The sequence below is a fragment of the Brachyhypopomus gauderio genome, unplaced genomic scaffold (genome assembly GCF_052324685.1).
Source record: "Brachyhypopomus gauderio isolate BG-103 unplaced genomic scaffold, BGAUD_0.2 sc54, whole genome shotgun sequence".
NCBI classification, from domain to species: Eukaryota; Metazoa; Chordata; class Actinopteri; order Gymnotiformes; family Hypopomidae; genus Brachyhypopomus; species Brachyhypopomus gauderio.
The window spans coordinates 154,007-177,323 of NW_027506878.1; the positions used below are offsets into that span (position 1 = coordinate 154,007).

The 23,317-nt window shown below is 42.4% G+C and overlaps 2 protein-coding genes across 3 annotated transcripts in view; one reads left to right on the plus strand and one right to left on the minus strand.

Moving 5' to 3' along the window:
• Positions 1 to 20,382, plus strand: part of LOC143488803 (uncharacterized) — a 92,078-nt gene extending 71,696 nt beyond the window's left edge. Inside the window, exons 12-19 of one of the 2 annotated variants that reach the window (XM_076987712.1) lie at positions 2,915 to 3,043; positions 9,500 to 9,597; positions 15,795 to 15,907; positions 15,999 to 16,216; positions 16,542 to 16,795; positions 17,038 to 17,148; positions 17,247 to 17,406; positions 18,128 to 20,382. In XM_076987712.1, the coding sequence (XP_076843827.1) occupies positions 2,915 to 3,043; positions 9,500 to 9,597; positions 15,795 to 15,907; positions 15,999 to 16,216; positions 16,542 to 16,795; positions 17,038 to 17,148; positions 17,247 to 17,406; positions 18,128 to 18,405 (1,361 nt within the window). In that variant the 3' untranslated portion in view covers positions 18,406 to 20,382. Of the gene's footprint in view, positions 1 to 2,914; positions 3,044 to 9,499; positions 9,598 to 15,794; positions 15,908 to 15,998; positions 16,217 to 16,538; positions 16,796 to 17,037; positions 17,149 to 17,246; positions 17,407 to 18,127 lie in introns of both variants that reach the window. The other variant, XM_076987711.1, reaches the window with a different exon arrangement.
• Positions 20,383 to 21,742: 1,360 nt separating this feature from the next.
• The window catches only part of LOC143488804 (uncharacterized), a 34,024-nt gene continuing 32,449 nt past the window's right edge, over positions 21,743 to 23,317 (minus strand). Inside the window, 1 exon segment of the mRNA XM_076987713.1 lies at positions 21,743 to 23,263. Within this exon segment, the coding sequence (XP_076843828.1) occupies positions 22,983 to 23,263 (281 nt within the window). The 3' untranslated portion in view covers positions 21,743 to 22,982.

Below are 23,317 nucleotides of genomic sequence, written 5' to 3' on the forward strand. Positions count from 1 at the left end.
GCGCAAGCCTAAGAATGTGACTGAACTGGAGGCTCTTTGCCCATGAAGAATGGGCTAAGATACCCATAGGTCGCTGCAAGACACTTGTGTCAAGCTATGCTTCACGCTTGAAAGCTGTCATAACTGGAAAAGGATGTTGTACTAAGTACTAAAAAATAATGTCACTAGGGGGTTGAATAAAACTGATAATGATGTGAGCACAGTAAAGACATTTGTGGTTATTCCATCATAAATATTATGTTATGTTTGTCTAATTTATAAGTGCCTCTTTGATATAATTGTAAATAAGATGACTGAAATGATCAAAATCAATGTCAAACTGGCCAAAACACTTTATTTCAGTGGGGGTTGAATAAATTTGATCACAACTGTAGCTACTCATTCTGTAAGATATGTAGCTGTGATTTTGATGTCTCTCATGGGGGAAGGAACGAACAATCTGCCAAGCACAAACGCGGGCTAAAGGCACAGAAAGATGCCCAGGAGATGTCCCCATTTGTAGCTAGAAATACCACTAGAAATTTTAAATTTTTTTATTCATTTGTAGTTCAAAACATATTTGGGGTGTTTTTTCTTCACTTTTGCCACTCCAAAGATGTTTTCGTTTCTCCTACAGCCTCGATTGCGGCTATATGCAAATAACTGATTATGCAAATTAGGCGATGACGTCATATACGGGAAATGTCCCGTATTTTTAAATACAAAACTTGACAGGTATGTTATATAGTGCTTCCCATGCTTCTGTTCGCACTAATAATACGCAAGCCTCGTATTTTCCTCTGTTTAGGGGAACTAGACTGGGCTGCCCATTGTTCCCCTTGTTGTTTGCTCTGGCTATAGAGCCCCTCTCGTTAGCATTGAAAACTGTCTCAGTTTCAGGGTATTCAATGCATGGGTACTACGATGAAGGTTTCACTTTATGCTGATGATCTACTCTTGTTCATAGCTGATCCATCTAACTCCCTTACTTTTATACAGAATACTTTATCAGGTTTTGGGTCCTTCTCTGGGCATAAAGTGAACTTTTAAAAGAGTACATTATCCTGTAAAATCGCTGGCTAAATCTATGATTAGAACACATACATTTTCATTTTTCAGACAATGGGTTCAGGTATTTAGGTGTTTTTGTAACTGATTCACTAGAAGCCATTATCCGCACTAATTTTCATCCTGTAATGTCTAAATTAAAAGATTTTCTAAGGTGGAAATCCCTTCCATTGTCTGATTGCTAGGGTTAACATTGTGAAAATTAATGTTTTACTGTCTGAAGGGGGATTTAGGAGACGAAATCCCCAGCGGATTTTTTATGGTAGTGGACCCAAAAGCCTTGTATGTGCAATAAGCAAAATTACAAGCGTGAGAAAAACAAAACTGTTCGCAGAGAATATTCAGCGTGGTTAACAAGAAGAACTGAAAATAATTGCGGAGAATATTCAGTGCAGATAACGAGGGAGAACTGAAAGTAATTGCGGGAATAATCAACACGTAATACAGGGGAGAACAGAAAGCGATCGCGGAAATAATCAATGTGGAAAACACAAGAGAACCGAAATATTCACGGAATGAAATCAACGCTGGGAACACTTGCTAATGTAGTCTTGTAGGTATTTCAGTCTTGCTAGGTAGTGCTCTATGTCTAATCTTATATTTTGTTGTCTTCTTTCTAGGTATCAGCACTGGCAACTGTTTATGGCAGTGCTTGAGCTCGAGTAGTTTGGACTTAAACCTGTTTATACTAGATAGAGATGCATATTCTGACTTAACACTTAGCACTTTTGTAAGTCACTCTGGATAAGAGCGTCTGCTAAATGCCGTAAATGTAAATGTAAACCCGATAAACAAACAAAACCAAAGAGAAACAAAAGACACCAGGGGAAGTAACTGGCTGGCTGGCAAACGCCGAGAAGAACAAAAAACCCTTCCCAAAACCCAAAACCAAATGTCAGCAAATTATTAATAGCTGAACACTTATCTATTATAAACATCCTGCAATTCTGTCTTTTCTGCTTGTAAAACCTCACGGCAGTGCTGGGTAGGAGCTGCTAATATAATTGGTTTATTAAACTGCCAATCCATAATAAAAGCTCTCTTAATGTAAAAGGCAAGGGTATGCGACAGATAAACAGAAGGTCCTGGGGGAGGTCCTTTCTCTCTTTTACCTAGAAACAATGGTGTGAAATATTCTGATTGGTTGATTTTCTATTTCCGCACAAGCACAAAAAGTGGATTTGAAAGCTGATTTAGAGGTAAAAAACAAATTATTGCTGAAGTGTTAGTGGTGGACCTACAGAGAAGGCCTTGAAGGCCCTGACGGTTCGCCACTGGTATAGTGTTAATTCACCACACCACAAAAAAAAAACGCATTCACGCAAGTGCCCCCCTGGACAGACGGCGCCCCTAGCCTTTGCCTATATTGCCTAATGGAAGGGCCGGCCCTGAACCCAGTTGTCATATCCACATGCTGTATCTGGTATCAATTTAGGCAGTATTTTATGTTCATATCTCCTTCTATATTGCTATCTGTTTTAGATAATCATTTATTTCCTCCTCACGGTAGACTCAGCTTTTCGATATTGGCATGAACATGGCATTGTTTCTTTTTGTGATTTTTTTTTTTTAAGGAGGGCTGTTTTCGTAGCTTTGTTCAATTGCAGGCTAATTTTCAGTTGCCCTCGGGCGTGTTCAGCTCGTTCATTTGGATTGTGCAACTACAGGGTGTGATTTATTAATGTGTAGTAAGGAAGATGCCTATTGTTAATGCGCACACAATATTTAAAAATATTTATTAACAGAAATTAGGATGATTTTATTTGACAAAAGGCTATATATAACGAAAACAAAGACATTTCATATCTTGTCAACAGTGTGTGGGCAATATGGGGAAAAACTAAACTGTTTGTCCCATCATTTTCAGTTATTGGAGATGAGAGGTCAGACACATTGGGACGTAATGCTTCTGGTTCATACCGGTTACCACCAGCATTTGAATATTCATCAATGCGTTCCACAATCTCCTCTAACAGCTCAGGATACGTCTCTGAGTGTAAGTATTTAGAAAGGTCTGGTAGCATGAGACAACCACCAATAAGTGAGTATTAAAAAAGATTGTATCTATGATATAGTTTATAAAATTTATATATGAGTTTATACATATACATTTTATGCTGAATACGTACAAACAGCATAAAATGTGTTCACCATTGTAATTGAAATTCTTTACACAGATAAAAAAATGTTTATTCTCGATTAACTACATGATAATGGTCACTGTAGGCTGGGATCTGGGTTCAGGGGAGAGGCCCACTCAGTCACACCCCAGGTGCATCACTCCCTCAATCCCAGTCGCCGGAATATTAACACGCCACACCTGCTGCGCAAATTCCAGACATCCCAATCTTTTCATTAACACGCCTATGGCAGGTCCTGTCATCCAGTTCTGCATCTTGCCAGAGCTTGAGCTGAGCACCTGTCTGTCGAGAGCCTATATTCCTCACCTGTGTCCCTCCGCTCTTTGTGCTTGTTGCAAGGATGGACGGCAGTGGAATTGACAGAGATGCAATGAAGCTTACTTCCCCAAAATAATGGGCATTTTATTTATATATTTTTTTCTTTTCGACCACTTTTCTTCAAATAGTGCAAGTACTTACAGTGTCCCCAAAATAAAGTTGAAAAAATGCAGAACATAAACTAAGCAAAATAAAATACCTAAATGCAAAAATAAACAGGCTTCAAGTTTGCCAGGCTAAATCAAGATGAATGACCACTTCTAAACAGCCACGTCACAGTACCGTATGCCACAACGTCTATCCCTCAACTCCACTCTGGAGCCTCTCCTGGGCTTCTATACACGTAGCCCCTCCCCACAGATGGGCCCATTTGCATATATAAATCAATCAACTAAATACCAACACTCTAAATGAAAAATGACAACAGAAAAGAATAAACATAAAATACATAAACACCCAAAATAATTTTCACTAAACAAAAATCCCCACTGCACTTTATAAAATACATTTTCACTAAACTCAATAAAACACCCCCGCTAAAATAGTACGTGCCGCCCAGAACGCACCAACCCCCTAATAATTATAGAATGGACCAGTCCCTCGGTTTCGTCTGAAGAGAAGAAAGTGTTTGGCGTGCTGGTGAGTCTACAGAACCTGTGGTGTTTGTAAAGATTAGTGATGGGAAGATGATATCTCAAGGAGTGTATTGACAGACATTGTATTGACACTGTGTTGGTCACTCAATAGTGACCCCTGCAGTAGTTATAATATCATTGCAGGTAAACAAAATGAAAATAAGTTGGAAAAGCATCCTGAAAACACATCCACGTGTGAAATATTTTATCGACATTCGTTTACTTAAAATATGATCTCATCATTTTATAATTTCATTTGCTCAATTTGTTTGCTGAGTTCAGTTCTTAAGAAAAGTCCAAAATTTGCTTAAAACCTTCAGTCTCTTGACAGCTTCAGCTGCTTTTGATGGGCTAAGAAATCCAACGGTTTTAAACCAGGGGTCCAACAGTGTTGCCAGTGTCATCAGAGAGTTCTCTTTTAGAGAAATTAAATCAATACTGAAAAGTGGCCACCCTATATACAACCAGCTTTGTTCACTCACACATCACATGCATCTTCTGCTGTCCATATTTTATTCAGAAGTGAACAATGATAATTGAACCATTGAACATAGAGATACTAAACATAATACATGTCAGACATGACATTCAGACACTGTCAGATTCAGAGATACAAAAAAAAAAAGATTTTAACTTGGAGGGGTGCGAGTAAGAAGAGTAGTCCATCGGAATGCAGAGTGCGGATTACAGTTAACTTCTCACTTTAGACTCGCGGGGACGCTAGCGAACATTCCAGGAGGAGCGAGTAACTAGTAGGCTACTATGTTTGTGAATGTAGCAAAACGGTGACAGAAGCTACAGCAGCGACTAAAAATAATAGCAACAGCTTAGTAGCTTTCACATGGCAAGCCTTTCGTGACACGCTCTTCCCTGTTGTCTTCTCTCACGATAATGTCGTGCTGAAAAAATTTGACCTGTCTTGTCAGTGGATGGAGCCAGATCCGTAAACGCGAGAAACCCGTTTTCGCCATTCCAGATGGCTCAGTCAAAAAAAAGAGTTTACAACTTCATCTTCAACCTTTTCAGCCCTGGTGCGAATGTTATCCTCACATGTCCCTATGGATTCACCAGTTAGAACTACAGACACACTAGAAAAAAATATCTTGTTTCTTATTTTATGTCACCATTAACTACACGGGGTTGACGTGAACTTAATAGGCCTATCTATCTATCTATTTTTCACAAGAGCTTGTGGCTAGCTCTGACAGTGTTCAATGCAAGCTGTAGCGAACGGCAGTAACTTTGTTTTACCGGAAAATATGAAAACGATTGAAACCATTAATCACCCAATTAAATCCACTGGTAAATGTACGATCTGGTAAATGTAGTGTTAAATGTACGATTTGGTAAATGTAGTGGTAAATGTACGATCTGGTAAATGTAGTGGTAAATGTAAGATCTGGTAAATGCAGTGGTAAATGTACGCTCTTCTGCCTTGTCCCTGGTGTAGACAGCACTAGGTCCTGCTTCTCGTCCCGCTTAGCGAATAACATGAATGAAGAACGTTCGTATGATTGAACGCAATTTGGCCTCTATGATGGTTCTGGGTGGAAATTGCTGGCCACTGTGTCATTGAAATTGCCGATTTCGCAACTGCTCTGTTTACTTATTAAGTCAATATGATTATATATACACTGCTCAAAAAAATAAAGGGAACACTTAAACGACACAATATAACTCCAAGTCAACCACACTTCTGTGAAACCAACCTGTTCAGTTAGGAAGCAACACTGATTGTGAATCAATTTCACCTGCTGTTGTGCAAATGGAATAGACAACAGGTAGAAATGAGAGGCAATTAGCAAGACCCCCCCTATAAAGGAGTGGTTCTGCAGGTGGGGACCACAGACCACTTCTCAGTACCTATGCTTTCTGGCTGATGTTTTGGTCACTTTTGAATATTGGTGGTCCTTTCACACTCGTGGTAGCATGAGACGGACTCTACAACCCACACAAGTGGCTCAGGTAGTGCAGCTCATCCAGGATGGCACATCAATACGAGAAGGTTTGCTGTGTCTGTCAGCGTAGTGTGCAGAGGCTGGAGGCACTACCAGGAGACAGGCCAGTACACCAGGAAACGTGGAGGAGGCCGTAGGAGGGCAACAACCCAGCAGCAGGACCGCTACCTCCGCCTTTGTGCAAGAAGGAACAGGAGGAGCACTGCCAGAGCCCTGCAAAATGACCTCCAGCAGGCCACAAATGTGCATGTGTCTGCACAAACGGTTAGAAACTGACTCCATGAGGATGGTATGAGGGCCCGACGTCCACAGATGGGGGTTGTGCTCACAGCCCAACACCGTGAAGGACGCCTGGCATTTGCCAGAGAACACCAGGATTGGCAAATTCGTCACTGGTGCCTTGTGCTCTTCACAGATGAAAGCAGGTTCACACTGAGCACATGTGACAGACGTTACAGAGTCTGGAGACGCCGTGGAGAGTGATCTGCTGCCTGCAACATCCTTCAGCATAACCGGTTTGGCAGTGGGTCTGTAATGGTGTGGGGTGGCATTTCTTTGGAGGGCCGCACAGCCCTCCATGTGCTCACCAGATGTAGCCTGACTGTCATTAGGTACCGAGATGAGATCCTCAGACCCCTTGTGAGACCATATGCTGGTGCGGTTGGCCCTGGGTTCCTCCTAATGCAGGACAATGCTAGACCTCATGTGGCTGGAGTGTGTCAGTAGTTCCTGCAAGATGATGGCATTGAAGCTATGGACTGGCCCGCCCGTTCCCCAGACCTGAATCCGATTGAGCACATCTGGGACATCATGTCTCACTCCATCCACCAACGTCACGTTGCACCACAGACTGTCCAGGAGTTGGCGGATGCTTTAGTCCAGGTCTGGGAGGAGATCCCTCAGGAGACCATCCGCCACCTCATCAGGAGCATGCCCAGGCGTTGTAGGGAGGTCATACAGGCACGTGGAGGCCACACACAATACTGAGCCTCATTTTGACTTGTTTTAAGGACATTACATCAAAGTTGGATCAGCCTGTAGTGTGTTTTTCCACTTTAGTTTTGTGTGTGGCTCCAAATCCAGGCCTCCATTGGTTAATAAATTTGATTTCCATTGATGATTTTTGTGTGATTTTGTTGTCAGCACATTCAACTTTGTACAGAACAAAGTATTCAATGAGAATATTTCATTCATTCAGATCTAGGATGTGTTATTTGAGTGTTCCCTTTTTTTTGAGCAGCATATATATATATATATATATATATATATATATATATATATATATATATATATATATATATATATATATATATATATATATATTAGGGGTGGGACGCGATAAAAAAATTAATCGAATTAATTAGAAGCCTTGTAATCAATTCATCAAAATTAATCGCATTTTAATCGCATTTCAGTATTTAACATGAGAAATATTAATTTAATGAAAATAATCATAAACTTCAACATCTTGTTTATTTTTGTCACGGTCAGGGGGCCGGGTCGCCACCAGAGGGCGCGCATCCCGGCCAGCAGCCGATCCCAGCACACACCCCCGCGCACGTAACCACTCCCACAGTCCCAATCACCAGTATACTGAACACCTGTTTCTTATTTACTTTGCTCTTCTTAAGCCTGCAGGTCGTCTGGTCCAGTGCTGCACATTGCCGCTACATGAGTGTCTCTGGTCTCTGCGTGTCCGTCACTGCGTTCCCTACCTGCGTGCGCTACGAGCTTTACCTTGCATCACTTGCAGTGTGTGCGTTACGAGCCTTACTAGTGTGCACTACGAGCTTTACCTTGCATCACTTGCCGTGTGTGCGCTAAGAGCTTTACTGGTTTGGTTGCCATGGACAATAAACATCCTTCTGTTCAACCCCCGTCTCTGGCTGCCTCTGTCCCGACGCATCCGGCGTCACAATTTTTCCACCAGTCTACTACACAGACCAATAGATGAGTGCAGAAAACAGAGCAAACAGTTTTCAGAATAATTTTCAGAATACTGGAAATTCTGACCAAAAATGTTGTTTAATTTTAGGAGTTTTGCTCAGGATATTGGAAGAATAAGAAGAACTGAAGTAAATCAGAAGATGTTTTTAAATACCATTTTAGATGGTAGACTTTCTTTAATTTCCCAGGCCTCTGCAACAGGCATCTCCATAGTGCCTAGAAGTGTCTTCTGCATGCTCAAAGCAAATGACTGGATCTTCCATTCATCATCTATAATATGAGCTGTCACACCAAGATAATTCTTGTTGCTAACAGAGGTCCAGTGATCCCCATTCAGAGACACATTTGTGGCGCTCTTCACAATAACCTGTTTTACTTCCCTTTCCCCATCATACAGCTGCTGGATTTTCTTCGACATTGTCTTTCTGGACGGCAGTTCGTAACTTGCATCAGCTGACACAATTTGCAGCACTTCTTGTAAAGCCTGGATTATACTTTAATGAGTGACCGTAGCACGCGACTCCGTGAACGGCGGAGGCGTTTAAACTCGCCGCGTCTTAAGCCTTCAACCATAGAGAGCGGTCTACAGTCCACAGCAATCCAACTCGCCACTGAATTGGTCAATTTGTCTGACGTGGACTTTGACATTTTGTTTCTTAATTTGAACCCCGACATGTGGTCGAGTGTTGACTGGCGACACTGTTTGCTCGTACTAGGAATACATTTAGCAGCTAAGTTATCATTACTGACCTGCGCGTTAGCACCAATATGTTTTGCGTTGAGGTGGTAACGAAGGGTGGAAGTGCTCCTGTGATAAGCGAACTCCTTCCTACATAAAGTGCAAATAACAATATTTTTGTTTGTACTTCCATCTGTAAGTTTCTTATATTTAAACTTCCCATTCACCAGCGTAGCCTCTTCAGTCATCTCCATCATGATCTTATCAGTGGCGGACTTAGAAATTTGGGGGCTCAAGGCGAATTTTGCTAGGGGGTCCATCAACATTAATATGCGAGAAATAAGTCAGCTAATCAGGGGGCCCATACAGTGGGCTGCAGTGGGAGGGGCCCAAGGCAGTTGCCTAGCCACGCCTCTATGCAAAGCCCGCCTCTGGATCTTATTGTGCGTCCATATAATCTGTCTGCCTGGAACTCATGCACTGAGAAACATTCCACGGTGCAAAAGTGTCTCATGCGTTAATTTTTTTAGTTCGTTATTTTCCCTGTCCCACCACTAATATATATATATATACAACCCACACATATAAATGTATATTCATTTTATAGAATTTCTGATATTGACATGTCATTTTTCAATCTAAACTTTTCTATATACGTTTGTATATTTATTATATACTTATTCACATGCGTATTAACATGGATTTGACTCATTAGGTCTGTTATGTGTAAACTTAGTTTTTATTCTTTTGTCTTTTCTTTATTATCCTCCACAGTGTGTGGAAAGGAGAGTTCAGGTGGGGAGTCTCTGAGAAGTCGCAGGAACTCTATTGGCTTCAGAACTTTATCTCTGGCTAGGCCAGTCACACTCTCGGTAGGTGCCTTTCATGCAGAAACCATTTCTCTTTTAGTTATATGTAGTTAGTAAACCCAGGCAATCCAGTTACCACCCCACTGTCAATGGGACTGTGACATCAAAACACTCCCTAGTACTACACCACCCAAGAGCAGAATAAACCCATTATCCCCTCTCAGAGTCGGAGGCCATGGAAGAATACATAAGCAAAACACTAAAATTAGGTTACATCAGGCCACCAACTTCTCCTTCTGCCGCTGAGTTTTTCTTTGTTGAAAAAAGGATCTTAGGTCTTAGACCTCATATAGATTTTTAGGAGTTGAATGCTATCACAGTTACAAATCATTATCCACTTCCCCTAGCCTTGGAACAATTCCTACAGGCTACGATTTTTACTAAACTGGATTTAACCCCTTTCTGTGGAGGCCATTTTTGAGCCATTTGTACTAATACACTAACACAGCAATGGTGTGGGGGATATTTATGGCCCACTTTGGGCCAATTAGTACCAGTTGAGCATCATGTCAATGCCACAGCCTACCTGAGTATTATTGCTGACCATGTCCATCCCTTTATGACCACAGTGTACCCATCTTCTGATGGCTACTTCCAGCACAGTAACGTGCCATGTCATAACGCGCGAATCATCTCAAGACTGGTTTCTTGAACACGACAATGAGGTTACTGTACTCCAATGGCCTCCACAGTCACCAGTTCTCAATCCAATAGAGCACCTTTGGGATGTGGTGGAATGGAAGATTTGCATCATGGATGTGCAGTCGAACAATCTGCAACAACTGCATGATGCTATCATGTCAATATGGACCAGACTCTCTGAGGAATGTTTCCAGTACCTTGTTGTATCTATGCCATAAAGAATTAAGGCATTTCTGATGGCAAAAGAGGGTCCAACCTGGTACTGGAAAGGTGTACCTCAGGGGTCACCAACCTTTTTGAAACTGGGAGCTACTTCTTGGAGACCAATTATTGCGGAGGGCTACCAGATGAATTCGCATCAATCTAACGAAAAGTTGTTGAGCGGGGGGGGGTGGTGTGCGAGTGTCAATTGCTAAGCGGGAAGACCGCTGGCAACCGCGGACAATCTATAATAGTAGCAAAAACATAAACGATGCAGCGCTTTGGTGCATGGCACTATAGTGAGCTATTTTTAAAACAAGCCACGTTGGTGACCCCTGGTGTACCTAATAAAGTGGCCAGTGAGTGTATTTTTACTCACATCAAATGTGGGAATTGGAATAGACATACTAGTGCATACAGTTCCTAGGCATAGGGACTGGCCTCTCCACATGGAGAGTTAACAAAGCTCTTTAAATCAAACTCTGCCGCTAGGAGGAGCCCACGGGTCAGTTTCAGGCGGAGTCCCCGCAATCAGCAGTGATCTGTTGCAGCTATTTCCCTCCCTACTTTAGGGAGAGAGCTGTAGCAGGTCACTGCAGAATCATTTGGTCCCCAAGCTGTGCGATATCAGTCAGCTTTGTCTTCCTGTTGGTCTCGTGCTACGTTGCTGGTGTTTAGTTACCATTTTCTCTTGCCAGAGGTGGGGACTCGAGTCACATGACTTGGACTCGAGTCAGACTCGAGTCATTAATATTAAGACTTTTGACTTGACTTGAAAAAATATTCAGAGACTTAGACTTGACTTGGACTTTTACACCAATAACTTGGGACTTGAATTGGACTTGAACCTGTTTACTTGCAAAGACTTGATTTTTTTTACCCCAAATCTAAATTTTCAAACGCATATTAATATTTATAAAGTGCGCCCCATTAATTTCATTTCCGTCCTTCTGACGCAGACCAGTGCTCTGCTTTTTCACACTCTGTACGTGTGTGTGTGCATGAGCTGCAGCACAACCAATCAAATGGGGGGTTGGCGAACGTAAATTTTTACCGGGCGGGGTGTAAAATGGACACAAATTAAGTATTATATCGCGATCGATCGATCGCCAGTGGTTGGTGCCAGAGCGAACTAGTAACTCATTGAATCATAGATGTGGATCAGAGGTAAATAAACTAGATTTTTTTCCGTCGTGAGAAATCGGATGTGTGGTGTGAGAGCGTGTGAAGACGATCAAATGCGTGTGTCTCACGCTCAATGCGTGAGAGTTGGCAACCCTGGGTTCTGTATCTGAACTCGAAGAAGAGAGTCTCTCTCTGTCACCATCATAATATCCAGTTCTATCTCAGCATGGATTGTGTATTTGAAGACATCTACGTCGAGAAAAAAATATATTGACAAAAGTGGAGCGAGTTTTCAGCTATGGGGACATCATTCATCGTGCACAAATGACATACAGACTTTTGGCCAGCAAATGCAATGCAGAATAGTTTACTGAAATGTCTAAAGTTGCAGATTCCTGTTAATTGTTCAGTTCTTATATTTGTTTGTCTTGTGTCACTCACACATGTTCTCCAAGAAACCAGATAAGAGAAGAGAGGGAAAATGCTGTTATGGTTCTTTGTATTGTACTGTGAAAATATCAGCACTTTTTATTTGAACATGGAGTTCTACTTTTGACTTTTTCACAGAATATTTATTTCTGGAAAATTGTAGTTTAAAGTATGAATATTTTTGCAGCTAAGTTTAACAAATTGAACTGTGCAATAAAGAGGTGTAATTTTAATTTTTTTTTATACTTCGTGTTTTCAGTTGCACATGTTTTATCAAGATTTGAGGAGAATACAGATTTAAAAAAGAACGCATGTCTATTATTTACATTTAACAACATTGGTAAAAAAAAAAAAAAGACTCGAAAGGACTTGAAATTCCAAGTTTCAGACTTGGGACTTGACTTGACTGTTGCCTGTCTTGACTCGAGACTTGACTTGACTTGAGTGTCTTTGCTTGAGACTTGACTCGGGACTTGAGGTATAAAGACTTAGACTTACTTGAGACTTGCAAAACACTGACTTGGTCCCACCTCTGTCTCTTGCTCTCTCTTGTTCACTTTACTTATTCAGTTACTTACCTTCTGCGCCGCTTCCTGGCCTTCCTCAAGTTTACCTCCCACTGTTATTTTCCTGTCCAGCTCTGCTTTTGTTTGGGAAGGGTTTTTTGTTCTATGCGGCGTTTGCCAGCTAGCCAGTTACTTCCCCTGGCGTCTTTTGTTTCCGAGTTTTTCACGTCCTTTGCGTTTGCGTTTATTATTTTCTCCCATGATTTTTGCAGTTGAGCTTATTACACACGTTGAGTATTATGCTTATTTTTCTGTTTAGGGTTTTCTTTTTTGTGTGTGTCTGCCTGCCTCTCTCTCTGTTCTACAGCTTTAGTTGCCTGCACTTTAGTTCAGGCCGGCACTTGGATCCACACCTCTCTCTTTAAACCACGCAGTGGTTTCATTTATTGAACCCCACCACGTCAAAAAACGATTCAGCCCAACATGGACGCAGCCGTGTCTCGTGAGACTGAGGAACTCAGAGCGACACTGGCAAGACAAGGCCAGCTGCTAGGGAGGCATGAACAGGCACTCCACCAGATCATGGAGCAGCTGAACTTGGCTGTGGCTGTGCAGGCGATTGGGCAGGCATCTCCCTCGCCCTGTGAGTCACCCAGTACTCCACCTGTAGCACCATCTGCTGCTGCTGCTCGACTTGAGCCAGTTCTCCCATCCCCTGCTCGCTACTCTGAGGATCCTGAAGAGTGCAGGGATTTCTTGTTACAATGTTCCTTAGTTTTTGAACAGCAACCCTCGCGTTTCCCCACCGAACAAGCTAAAACTGCATGTCCTGATGTTGCTCTCAGGCAAAGCTGTAATATGGGCAACACCGGTCTGAGAAAAGCTGAATCATGCTCCACATATGAGCGATTTGCCACTGCCATGTGGAGTGCCTTCTACCATTCCACATCTGGGGAGTAGTAGGTCCTCGCTTATTGCAAACACTCAGTGGCCGAGTACTCCCTTTATTTCTGCATTCTGGCAGCAGAAAGCGGGTGGGGGTCGGAAGCACTCATGGCAGTCTATCTAGAGGGGCTCTCTGATGAGTTGAAAGATGAACTAGCTCTCTGTGATCCATCAGAGGATCTCGAAGCTCATTAGTCTCACAGTGTGGCTTGATAATATCTATCTATGCCCTTTGGCCTTATGAACGCGCCTGCTGTATTCCAGCGGTTCATAAACGAAGTTTTACGGGAGGCCCTTGACCAACTCCTCCTAGAAATTTTACGGGAGGCCCTTGACCAACTCCTCCTAGAAAATCACTTAATTGTTAAGCTTGAGAAATCCTTTTTCCACGTTCAGGTGGTGGCCTTCGTTGGGTTGAAAGTAGGTCAGAACACCTTAGCCATGGATACCTACAAGGTTCGGGCAGTTACTCAGTGGCTTGTGCCCACTTCGCTCTGCCTGGTTCAGAGGTTCCTGGGGTTCGCTAACTTTTACAGCCGCTTCATCAAGGATTTCAGTACATTGGCGGCCCCCCTCATAGCTCTCACAAGAAAGACCCCGAAAGATCCCTTTACATGGTTTCCTGAGACCTAGCAGGCTTTTGAGGCCCTCAAGGGCTGGTTCGTTTCCGCTCCGGTCCTGTGCATGCCCGAACCTGATCTTCCATTCATTGTGGAGGTTGATGCCTCTGACCATGGGGTCGGAGCCATCCTCTCCCAAAGGTCGGGTACTCCCCCCAAGCTCCACCCATGTGCCTGCTATTCGCATCGCTTCTCCCCTGCTAAACGCAACTACGAGTTGCTGTAAAGAGTTGCTGGCAGTAAAGTTGGCACTGGAAGAGTGAAGGCATTGGCTGGAGGGGGCCAGGCATCCGTTCCTGGTATGGACGGATCATAAGAACCTGGCCTACCTCCAGCAGGCCAAGCGACTAAATCCTAGACAAGTACGGTGGTCCCTATTCTTTGGGCTATTTGACTTCACCCTGTCCTATCGCCTGGGGATGAAAAATGTCAAGCCTGACGCCCTCTCCTCTCAGTGGGAGACACCACCCAACCAAGCTCCTCCCAGCACCTTTACCCCAGCCGCAAAAATAATTGCCCCCATCCAATGGGATGTGGAAACCGCCATGAAACAGTCCGTAGACAGTGATCCTGGTCTGGGTGGGGGACCGTCCGTGCGTCTGTATGTTCCTCTTGCCCTACGTAAGAAAGTTATAGAATGGGGGCATGACTCACCATTTGCCGCTCATCCGGGTTCACGACACACATTAGAGCTCATCCAAAGGAGATTCTGGTGGCCCGGTATGGACCAAGAGGTCGGACAGCTTGTTTCGGCTTGTGTGATGTGTACTAGCAACAAAGTGTCGCAGGCCAAACCCACCGGGTTGTTGCTTCTGCTCCCTATTCCATCCAGGCCATAGACTTAGTTACGGGTCTGCCTCACTCGGGCGGTAACACTGTCATATTAGTGATAGCAGGAGCAGACTCTCAGGTGTCTGGCATCTATCAACCCATCCTCCTGGTGCGAGCAGCTCCTCTGGATGGAGTATGCACACAACACACTGTGGCACTCGGCCCAGGGGATGTCGCCTTTCAAGTGCCTGTATGGTTACACTCCACCCATGTTTGCAGACCAGGAGGAGGAGGTTGCGGTTCCAGGAGCCCGAGCCTTAGTACGACGTTGTTGGTTGGCCTGGCAGAGGGCCCACAACGTTTTGTCAGCCTCCGCAAAATATTTCAGACACATAAAACCTTGGAAAACCCCTACACACAGGCAGTGAGCCGGGGAGCTATGAGTAAGCCCACTCCTGCCCTCTGCCTTTCACCATGGATACTTCAGAAAAAGATAAAGTTCAGCCTTTCTCTAGAGGTTTGGTTTCTGAACCCAAACTGTGCATTGAGGTGAGCCAAAATATATCTAGTTGGCATTTCTCAGCCTCATGCACTGGCTTTCTCCTTTGCAACCAAAGAGGTCACATTGCATTTCCCAAGAGGCAGCTTCATTAAACAAAGATCAGAATGCCAAGGCCCCCACCTTTGGCCACTGTACAATGTACAATGCACCAGACCCCTAGTACTGCCTCTCTCACAGGTGGTGGGCCCATGGGAGAGTGGACCCATGTAGCTCCTTCTGAACTTGGCCTGGCCACATGGGTAAAGACCCGGCCACCAGGCGCACGCCAAGGAGCTCCTCCTCTATGTCTGGCTCCAGGGTGAGGCCCTGGTAACCCTAATCCAGGCAAAGGAAAATGGGTCCTGTTATTTGTAACTTCAATATGGGTTTTTATTGATCACTCTTTGGCCCATTACCTAGGACCAATTTGCCTTGGAAGACCCTACCTGGGGCATTGCCCACAACAATCTAACTCCTGGGACCATGCATGCACACAAACCCTTCCACCACGAGGGATCCACATCTTTTAACAGGTACAATATTTCTCTATTACAGTTTGTACCTTCACACAAACCATACAACCCACTCATTACACTGCTATATCCAACATATTCTGCCCTGCAGGTTCCAGTGCTCTCATGCTAGTCAGTTCCAGTGTAAAATCACCAAGCTCGTGTTTGAGATGGAGAAGAAAGGGGAGGTGCTGTACAAAATCGTCTCCTGGGACACGCATCTCATGGACGGGTTAGGAAACACGAAGCCTGCAGGACCCCTGTACAATATAGAGTGCATTGAAGGTTCAGTCAGCCATCTGCACCTCCCACACTGTGAGACAATTTATGGTAAAAAAGCTTAATTATTGGTCAATTCATTGTTAACATACATTTTTCTGTGCTTAGCATGTACTTAGCTTTAAAAATATTGCTGGAGCTCAAAACAATACTGTGTGATTTACTTTTATGTAGGCTTGCTGTCCATGTGCTTTGAAGAAAATTCTAATAGGAAATAACACTTTAAAAAATATTTTCTAAATTATCATTTTGTTCAGAAATTGTTCCTGTGAACATACCTTGTCACAGGAATAGTTCAGTCATCACATGAAGATAATTCAATGTTTCAGGTATTGTTTCTGAATAGATTGTAACATTTTCTTCATGTTTACAGAAGACAATCAGGTTGAACTGGCTGTGGCACATTTCACTGATAATAATGTGGAGATCTTACAACCACTGAAAGTGACAGACACACACGTGATTATTAAAGTCCAAGGTCTCTCCCTCTTTGGCCTCCTGATAAACCTGATCTTCATCTCCAGACCCATCAGTGCTCAAGTGTTGCTCTTCTATGAAAAGATAACTGGCACACAAAACAGGACAAAACTATTCATCCATTTGTTGCCAGGAAACGTTCCAGTAGAGGAGGTAATTACTGTGTATTAATGTCAGTTTATTTCACAATAATGGAAAAGTAGTTGCTAGGGACATCACTCCTGAATATCAGTAGATTAACTACCTGTAAGTTCTAACTGTGGTAATTATAATTATAAATATATATTAATAATTATAATTATAAATATATAATTATAATTATAATTAGCTTTAGGGCCTTATATTAGGTACTTTTATGTACTTCAATGTTAAATGTCTTCATACTTCTTATCCAGGTGGAGAAAAAGCGTAAAGGCTGCACATATTTTGAAACAAGCTCCGTATGTCAGCTGACACCAGATAGAAAATACACAGCATCCTGTGCCCCTTATATGCCCGAGCCAAAGGTAAACTACAGCCTGAGCAATCTGGGGTTTTAGAAAGTTCTACAATGGTGGCATGTTTTCATGTCGTCTTCTCTTCAAATGCTAATGTCCTTTTGAAGGTTGCCATGTTTCAGTGTGACTATGGCCCCAACTATCACCCCACATTTGTGATCTTCTGTGGGGATGAAGATGTTACCATGAGTGTTGTGGATGAAGATGGTATGGATGTGTGGGAGCCACATCAGATCTTTCTGATGGGTGTAAAAATGAATCAGACAGGTTAGTCAGTCAGCCTTTATAAAATACTTCCTTTCAAAAAATAATGTTAAGAATACTTTTGCCTTGTGAAAATCATTGTTCATCTCCAAACTGCTCCTGGATCATTGGGAGAAGTTGCTCTTGTAGGATGTTTTGATTTTGGATACCATTACTTTTTCATGGCAGTATTCTTAGGCAAAATTGAGCAAACCCACTCCCCAGCTTGAGAAGCAACCCCAGACATGAATTGTCTCAGGATGCTTCACTGTTTGAATGACACAGGACACACTATAGTACTCACCTTTTCTTCTCCAGACAATAATTTTTCCACACGTCCTTAACAGTCTGAAGGGGGCTTTATCAGAGAAAATTACTTTGCCCCAGTCCTCTGCAGTCCAGTCCCTATACTTCCTGCAGAATGACAATAATGTCCTTGATGGTGGCATTTTTTATGACCTTGTTAATGTCATATTAATGACAGTGACTGACTTTGCAATTAATTGCAATTCATCTAATCACTCTTCAAAATGTTCAATTTGATTTTGTTAAAGATGAAATCTGATTGCTGAGGTGCCTTTGAACTCACCAAGGCTGCATTTTTCTGAACTCATGCTTTTCTCAATCCCCAAATCCTTACATACATTTATTGGTGAATACAAGTTATGATAGGTTTGTAGGTCTAAACTGTACTTTGCCATACTTCGAGGAATAAATTGTAATGACTTTTGTCTCTATTTTTTAGATTCAGAGGTTGAATTTTTGGATAAACACATGGATGAACTCATTTCTCGAGTTGTGTCAGTAATGGAGATTGCAGATAGACTGAGTGTCAAAAACATGATTACTGATGAAACATACAGTCAAATACAAGCTGAAAAAATATCACAAGAGCAAATGAGGATCTTGTGCAAAGCGCTTAAGGCAGGAGGCCGAGCTGTGAAAGGAGAATTCTATCAAATCCTTAAGGAGAAGCAGGAGTACTTGGTGAAGGACCTAGAATCTGGACCTACTAAGGCATAGCTGATCCAGTGTTAATCAGGATCTTCAGCCATTTGAGATCTTACTTCTGTAATCAAGGAACAATGATGTTGTAGTGGAGATAGCCAAAGCCACTTCACCATCACACACAGAGATGACTCCTTCAGAGTGTGAGAGACTGACCTAATCTAATCCCTTAAAATGTTTGAGAAAGGTAAAGAAGATTTTCTACCCTTTCTTAGAATCCCAACCTTATCTGATCTCCTGAGTGTGGGGGAAAGGCCATAAAAGTGTTCTGGTCATGGTCACCCTTCCTCTGAAGGACACAAAGCTCACAAAGCTCACAACTCAGGAAGGACCTACACTTATAAACTCTAAATTCCAGCCTTAACTGATTCCCCAAGTTTTCAGCCAAATTTATCATCCCTTGAAAGTCCTTTGTTAAGATTCATAACTGAGGATGCAAATATTTCCGAGGTGTGATCTGTGGTTGATATAAACACATAACCTATGATCTCTCATGTATTCAGTAATAATTGATTCCATCATAATACCTTTTATTGTATAATCACCCCACATTGATGCATGTCTATGTCTATGACAGTGTGTGTTTCAGTAGTTTTGATCTACATGTCCCTGTATTCTTGAATTGTATTATGAATGCATGCATGCATATATATTCCTGTGTACTTGTGCGTATGCATCTATGTTTTTGTTTGTGTGCAAATGTAAGCACACCCATGTGTGCTTATGTGACCTCAGATTCATGCCTGTCTGTGCATTATGTGTCATTTATTGTCCAAAAGTAGGAATTAAGATTTGCTCAATGTTTAGAATGATAGAAACAAACTAATACTTAATTAGGCAGAGTATTACAAGTCAATTTATTTAGGAATAGGGGATTCTTGAATTGTGCTGCAGTTCGCCACCTAGTCTGCTTTTCGTCACCCATTAACTTGACCTGGGGGGGAGGGGCAGTTGTGACGATGCTCTTTCTCTCTCTCTCCTCCTCGAAGAACCTCCTATCCATACAGAGGTAATGAATATTCAGTAACCAAAATCCAGTGGTCAACTACGATCACACCCCTAAAAGTGAAATAAAACCCTTTTCTCGAGAAGAAACCGAGTTGTTGGAGTCACACCAAGATACTGCATCCAACCGAGTTAGTTGGAGAAATGCCAAGAGACTGCAACCAAGTTCGAATCCGAGTCCAACCTCCAAGATCTTCTTTAGTTTATTTCTCTAGAAAAGTATTAACCTAGTTTGTGTCGTCGTCAAAACTTGCTTTCATTCATCTAGTCTTTTAATTGAATTCCATTATTCATTTCTTAGTTAAATTTAAGTTACTTCTGTTTGGCCAACAGGCATAAATTTTAGTTTAGCTTTGAATAATCCTCGGCAAAGTAACCAACGCAACCAGATTTTGACTGCACCCCGCCAGCTGCGACCATGACGTCACTGCTAAGTCTTTGCCATTGGGCAGTCTCAGAGAGGCCGGCTCCGCAATATCTTAGCCACTGCAGGAGGAAGCGGGTCGTGCGCGGAGGATACGTTCCATACAGCGCGTCGATAGAACCTACGGGGACCACCCCTGGACGTGTCGTCCCTGCCCGCTCACCATTCATGCACTGATTTGGGGTTGCCAGTCTAATCGTTTGTCTCCAAATACTTCTATCCCTCCATAAAGTCTGGTTTCAATGTAATTGTTCATTGCACTCTTTCTAACTTCTTTCTGACCTCAATCCCCTACCTGGGTCTTACGCTAGTTAGAGACATCTTATGTTAGCTATATAATCCATTTATAATCAGAATGACCATAAATAGTTGTTTATTATTCTCTATTGTTGTTTCATTTTCGGTTTTTTATTGTTTTATTATTATATCGTTGGTTTAGATGAGTAGATTTACATATAGGTTTAGTTCCATTCCTGAGCCAAATCATTATATTCCTTATTATTCCTTATAATGCATCAATTGTGATATTAACCATTCAATAAATATGGACATTTATTCATTAATCTGGTCACATGTTGTGTTTATATTTCTATTTACAATAGTAATGATAGCATGTAATGCTATATACTGCTTGTAATACCCCTCCACTCCTGTAGGGAGGTCAGAGAGAGATAAGAAAAAAAGAGAAGAAAAAGAATGAGTGCTGGAAGAGGTCTGAGTGATATTTAAATCACTATTTTTTTTAACAATGCACTTATTATAAGACAAACTGTAAAATTTGGTGGAAAAATAAGCTCCTTAGATATTATTCAAAAGACCGAATACCTTTGGACCACCTCAAAAAATGGCCGTTTTCTCTTGTCTCACACATTGGGTGACCAACTCTTTTGCCAAATTTAACAATTAAAATAAGCTCTAAATAAATTGCTTCCTCTTGAATATTGTTGAAATGCATCTCCTTTACTTATGAAAACAACTTCTTTGTGTCACGCTACGGTCCCCGAACCCTTCCTTTGGGGCGTGTGTTAACGTTGTCAGCGTCTACTCGTCGCGCTGCACCCGGCACGTCCGCCGGTCGCGCTGCACTCCGCGGAGGGTCCGCTGCAAGGACCGGAGGAGGACCGTCCGCTGCAGCGCCGGCAGCTCCCGATCTCTCTCCCCTTATCGCCCTACTCCTGGCGCGTAGTCTGGCGCCTGTTTCATGTTTATGTGTACCAATGTTTGTAAGTCTTCCCATTTGTGTGCCTAACCCGTTTTTCCCTTTCGTGCCACTATGTGTAAGTGTACCTGTGTGTGTGTTTGTGAATGTCCCGTTAAATGTGTCTAACGTGTTTTCCCCCGTCTTCCCAGGGAGGGTGTTCTAGACTGTGCGTGGCGGACTCTCCACCGAGGGCGGTCATCTCCCAGACGCAGGACTGGGCGCTTCGGATCCGCCCATCGACGTGGGTTCGGGGCACTCGGTCCTGTTGGCACCCCGGGACGGGTAGTGCCCTTGGTGGGGGCGTCTGTCATGCTACGGTCCCCGAACCCTTCCTTTGGGGCGTGTGTTAACGTTGTCAGCGTCTACTCGTCTGCGTCAGTTATCTCCGTGGATGCGGGTGCGTCTTGTCATTATCCGTCCCACCTGTGGCTCGTCTCGTCATCACGTGGGGTTGATGTGGTCTGTCTATTTAATGTGCGTTCGCGCAATGTCTTGTGCTCGTCGTTGTCTAATGTATACACGTCTTCGTTGTTGTTTAAGTGTTACAATAAAAGTGACGTCTGTCGCAACAAGGACTCTGTGTCTCGTCCGTCTGCCGCCGCCCAGCGTCACACTTTGGTCTACATTGTATTGCATGTCACAGTTTTTACACTATTAAATTGTGTCCCACAACATGGGCACAGCCCTGTTACCATAAGGAATTTTATCTGGCAGAGAAAGGGTTAAAAATATTTGTTTACTGGCACAAAAGAAGTTGCATCACAAGGACATTTCCTGCCCATATGGCAAGACCAATGGTAAGTGCTCTAACAATTTTCAAGGTTTTTTCCCAAATATGTTTGTCCAAGTTGTGTGTGTCACTCAGTGAATGCAACCCTGTTCCTCATATTGTAAGACTAATATTGAGTAGAGTCAAAATTTACTTTATATACTTATATAACCATATTTGTCCTTGATCTTGTATACATAGCTAAATTTTACAGTTAGCATCTGTTCCTGGGGTAGACCACAACTTAGCCTAAATTTGCAACCCTGTTAGTCGCAACCCTGTTACTGCATACCAATTACATCTAATAAAAAAAAACTGCTTCCATATCTGAGCTTGACAAATCAAACTTTTTGATAGTATATAACCTGTAGCTAATGAATATATGACGAAAAATGATCAAATTGAAGATAACATTTTCAGAAGTGACCAACCCTGAAATGTACCAAAATCCTGGAATGACCCCTAAACACAATTCTTAGGAAACTTATGATAGACTGAATTCACTTTCAAAAGAGAAAAATGTTTTTTTAGGAAAAAAAGTCTAACCACTTTACCCATGTGGTTTTTACCTTCACAGTGTTCATGAAATAGTGGCTTCCTCCTAAATATTTGGTCACATGATCAAGTGTTTTTACCATTTCCTAACAACAAGGGGTGGCTCAACTTACCCCAGTCTCCCCTACAGATCTAGACATGTTTAACATAAATGCATTAACCTAAATGCATAGAATAAAAACACATCAAGAATCAACAAGAAAAATCCCCTGGGCTTTTAGTGTTATAGAGTCTTGAAGCCAGCTAGCCTCCGCTGGTCTGTACTGGAGCTCGTTGTAGGTGGGGAAAAACAGACTCCCCACATTTCCACAGCAGACAACGTGGCAAATTCTCATGTACAAACGACAAATGAATCTATATAAAAAAACATTTTCTTTTGTCTTACATTAAAACTAGTCTAACTAACTAAAACTGCATTTTACCACCTGAGTAACATTATTATTACAGAATGGTGATTCAGATCTTCAGCTGTTCCCATCTATGGCATCACTCTCTCATGCTCAAACTGACCAACTGCCTCCAGTACATCCAGATATATTGTCCATATGTAGTGGTCACTTGTCCATATGTAGAGGTCATTTGTTCATATGTAGAGGTCACTTGTCCATATGTAGTGGTCACTTGTCCATATGTAGAGGTCACTTGTCCATTTGTTGCTTCGTGTCATTTATAGTCTCCTCTCTGAGATCATATTTGCTGGATTTATGTCTAAAGATTTGAAACTTTTTTTTTAATATGTCTTTTCTTTTGGATTTTGAACTGTGATCTGATTCAGGGATTTTCTGTGAAGAGCCAAACACAGTGTGAGTGTGTCTGTCTGAAGATGGTGTTGATCCATAAACAGACCTGCTGGTGGACCTCTGCTGTGATCTGAATGAACTTCTCAGAGATCCTCCATCTGAACTCTCATCTCCACTCACTGTGGACGATGATGAAGAAAAGAAAAAAAAGAAAAACTAAGTTTACACATAAC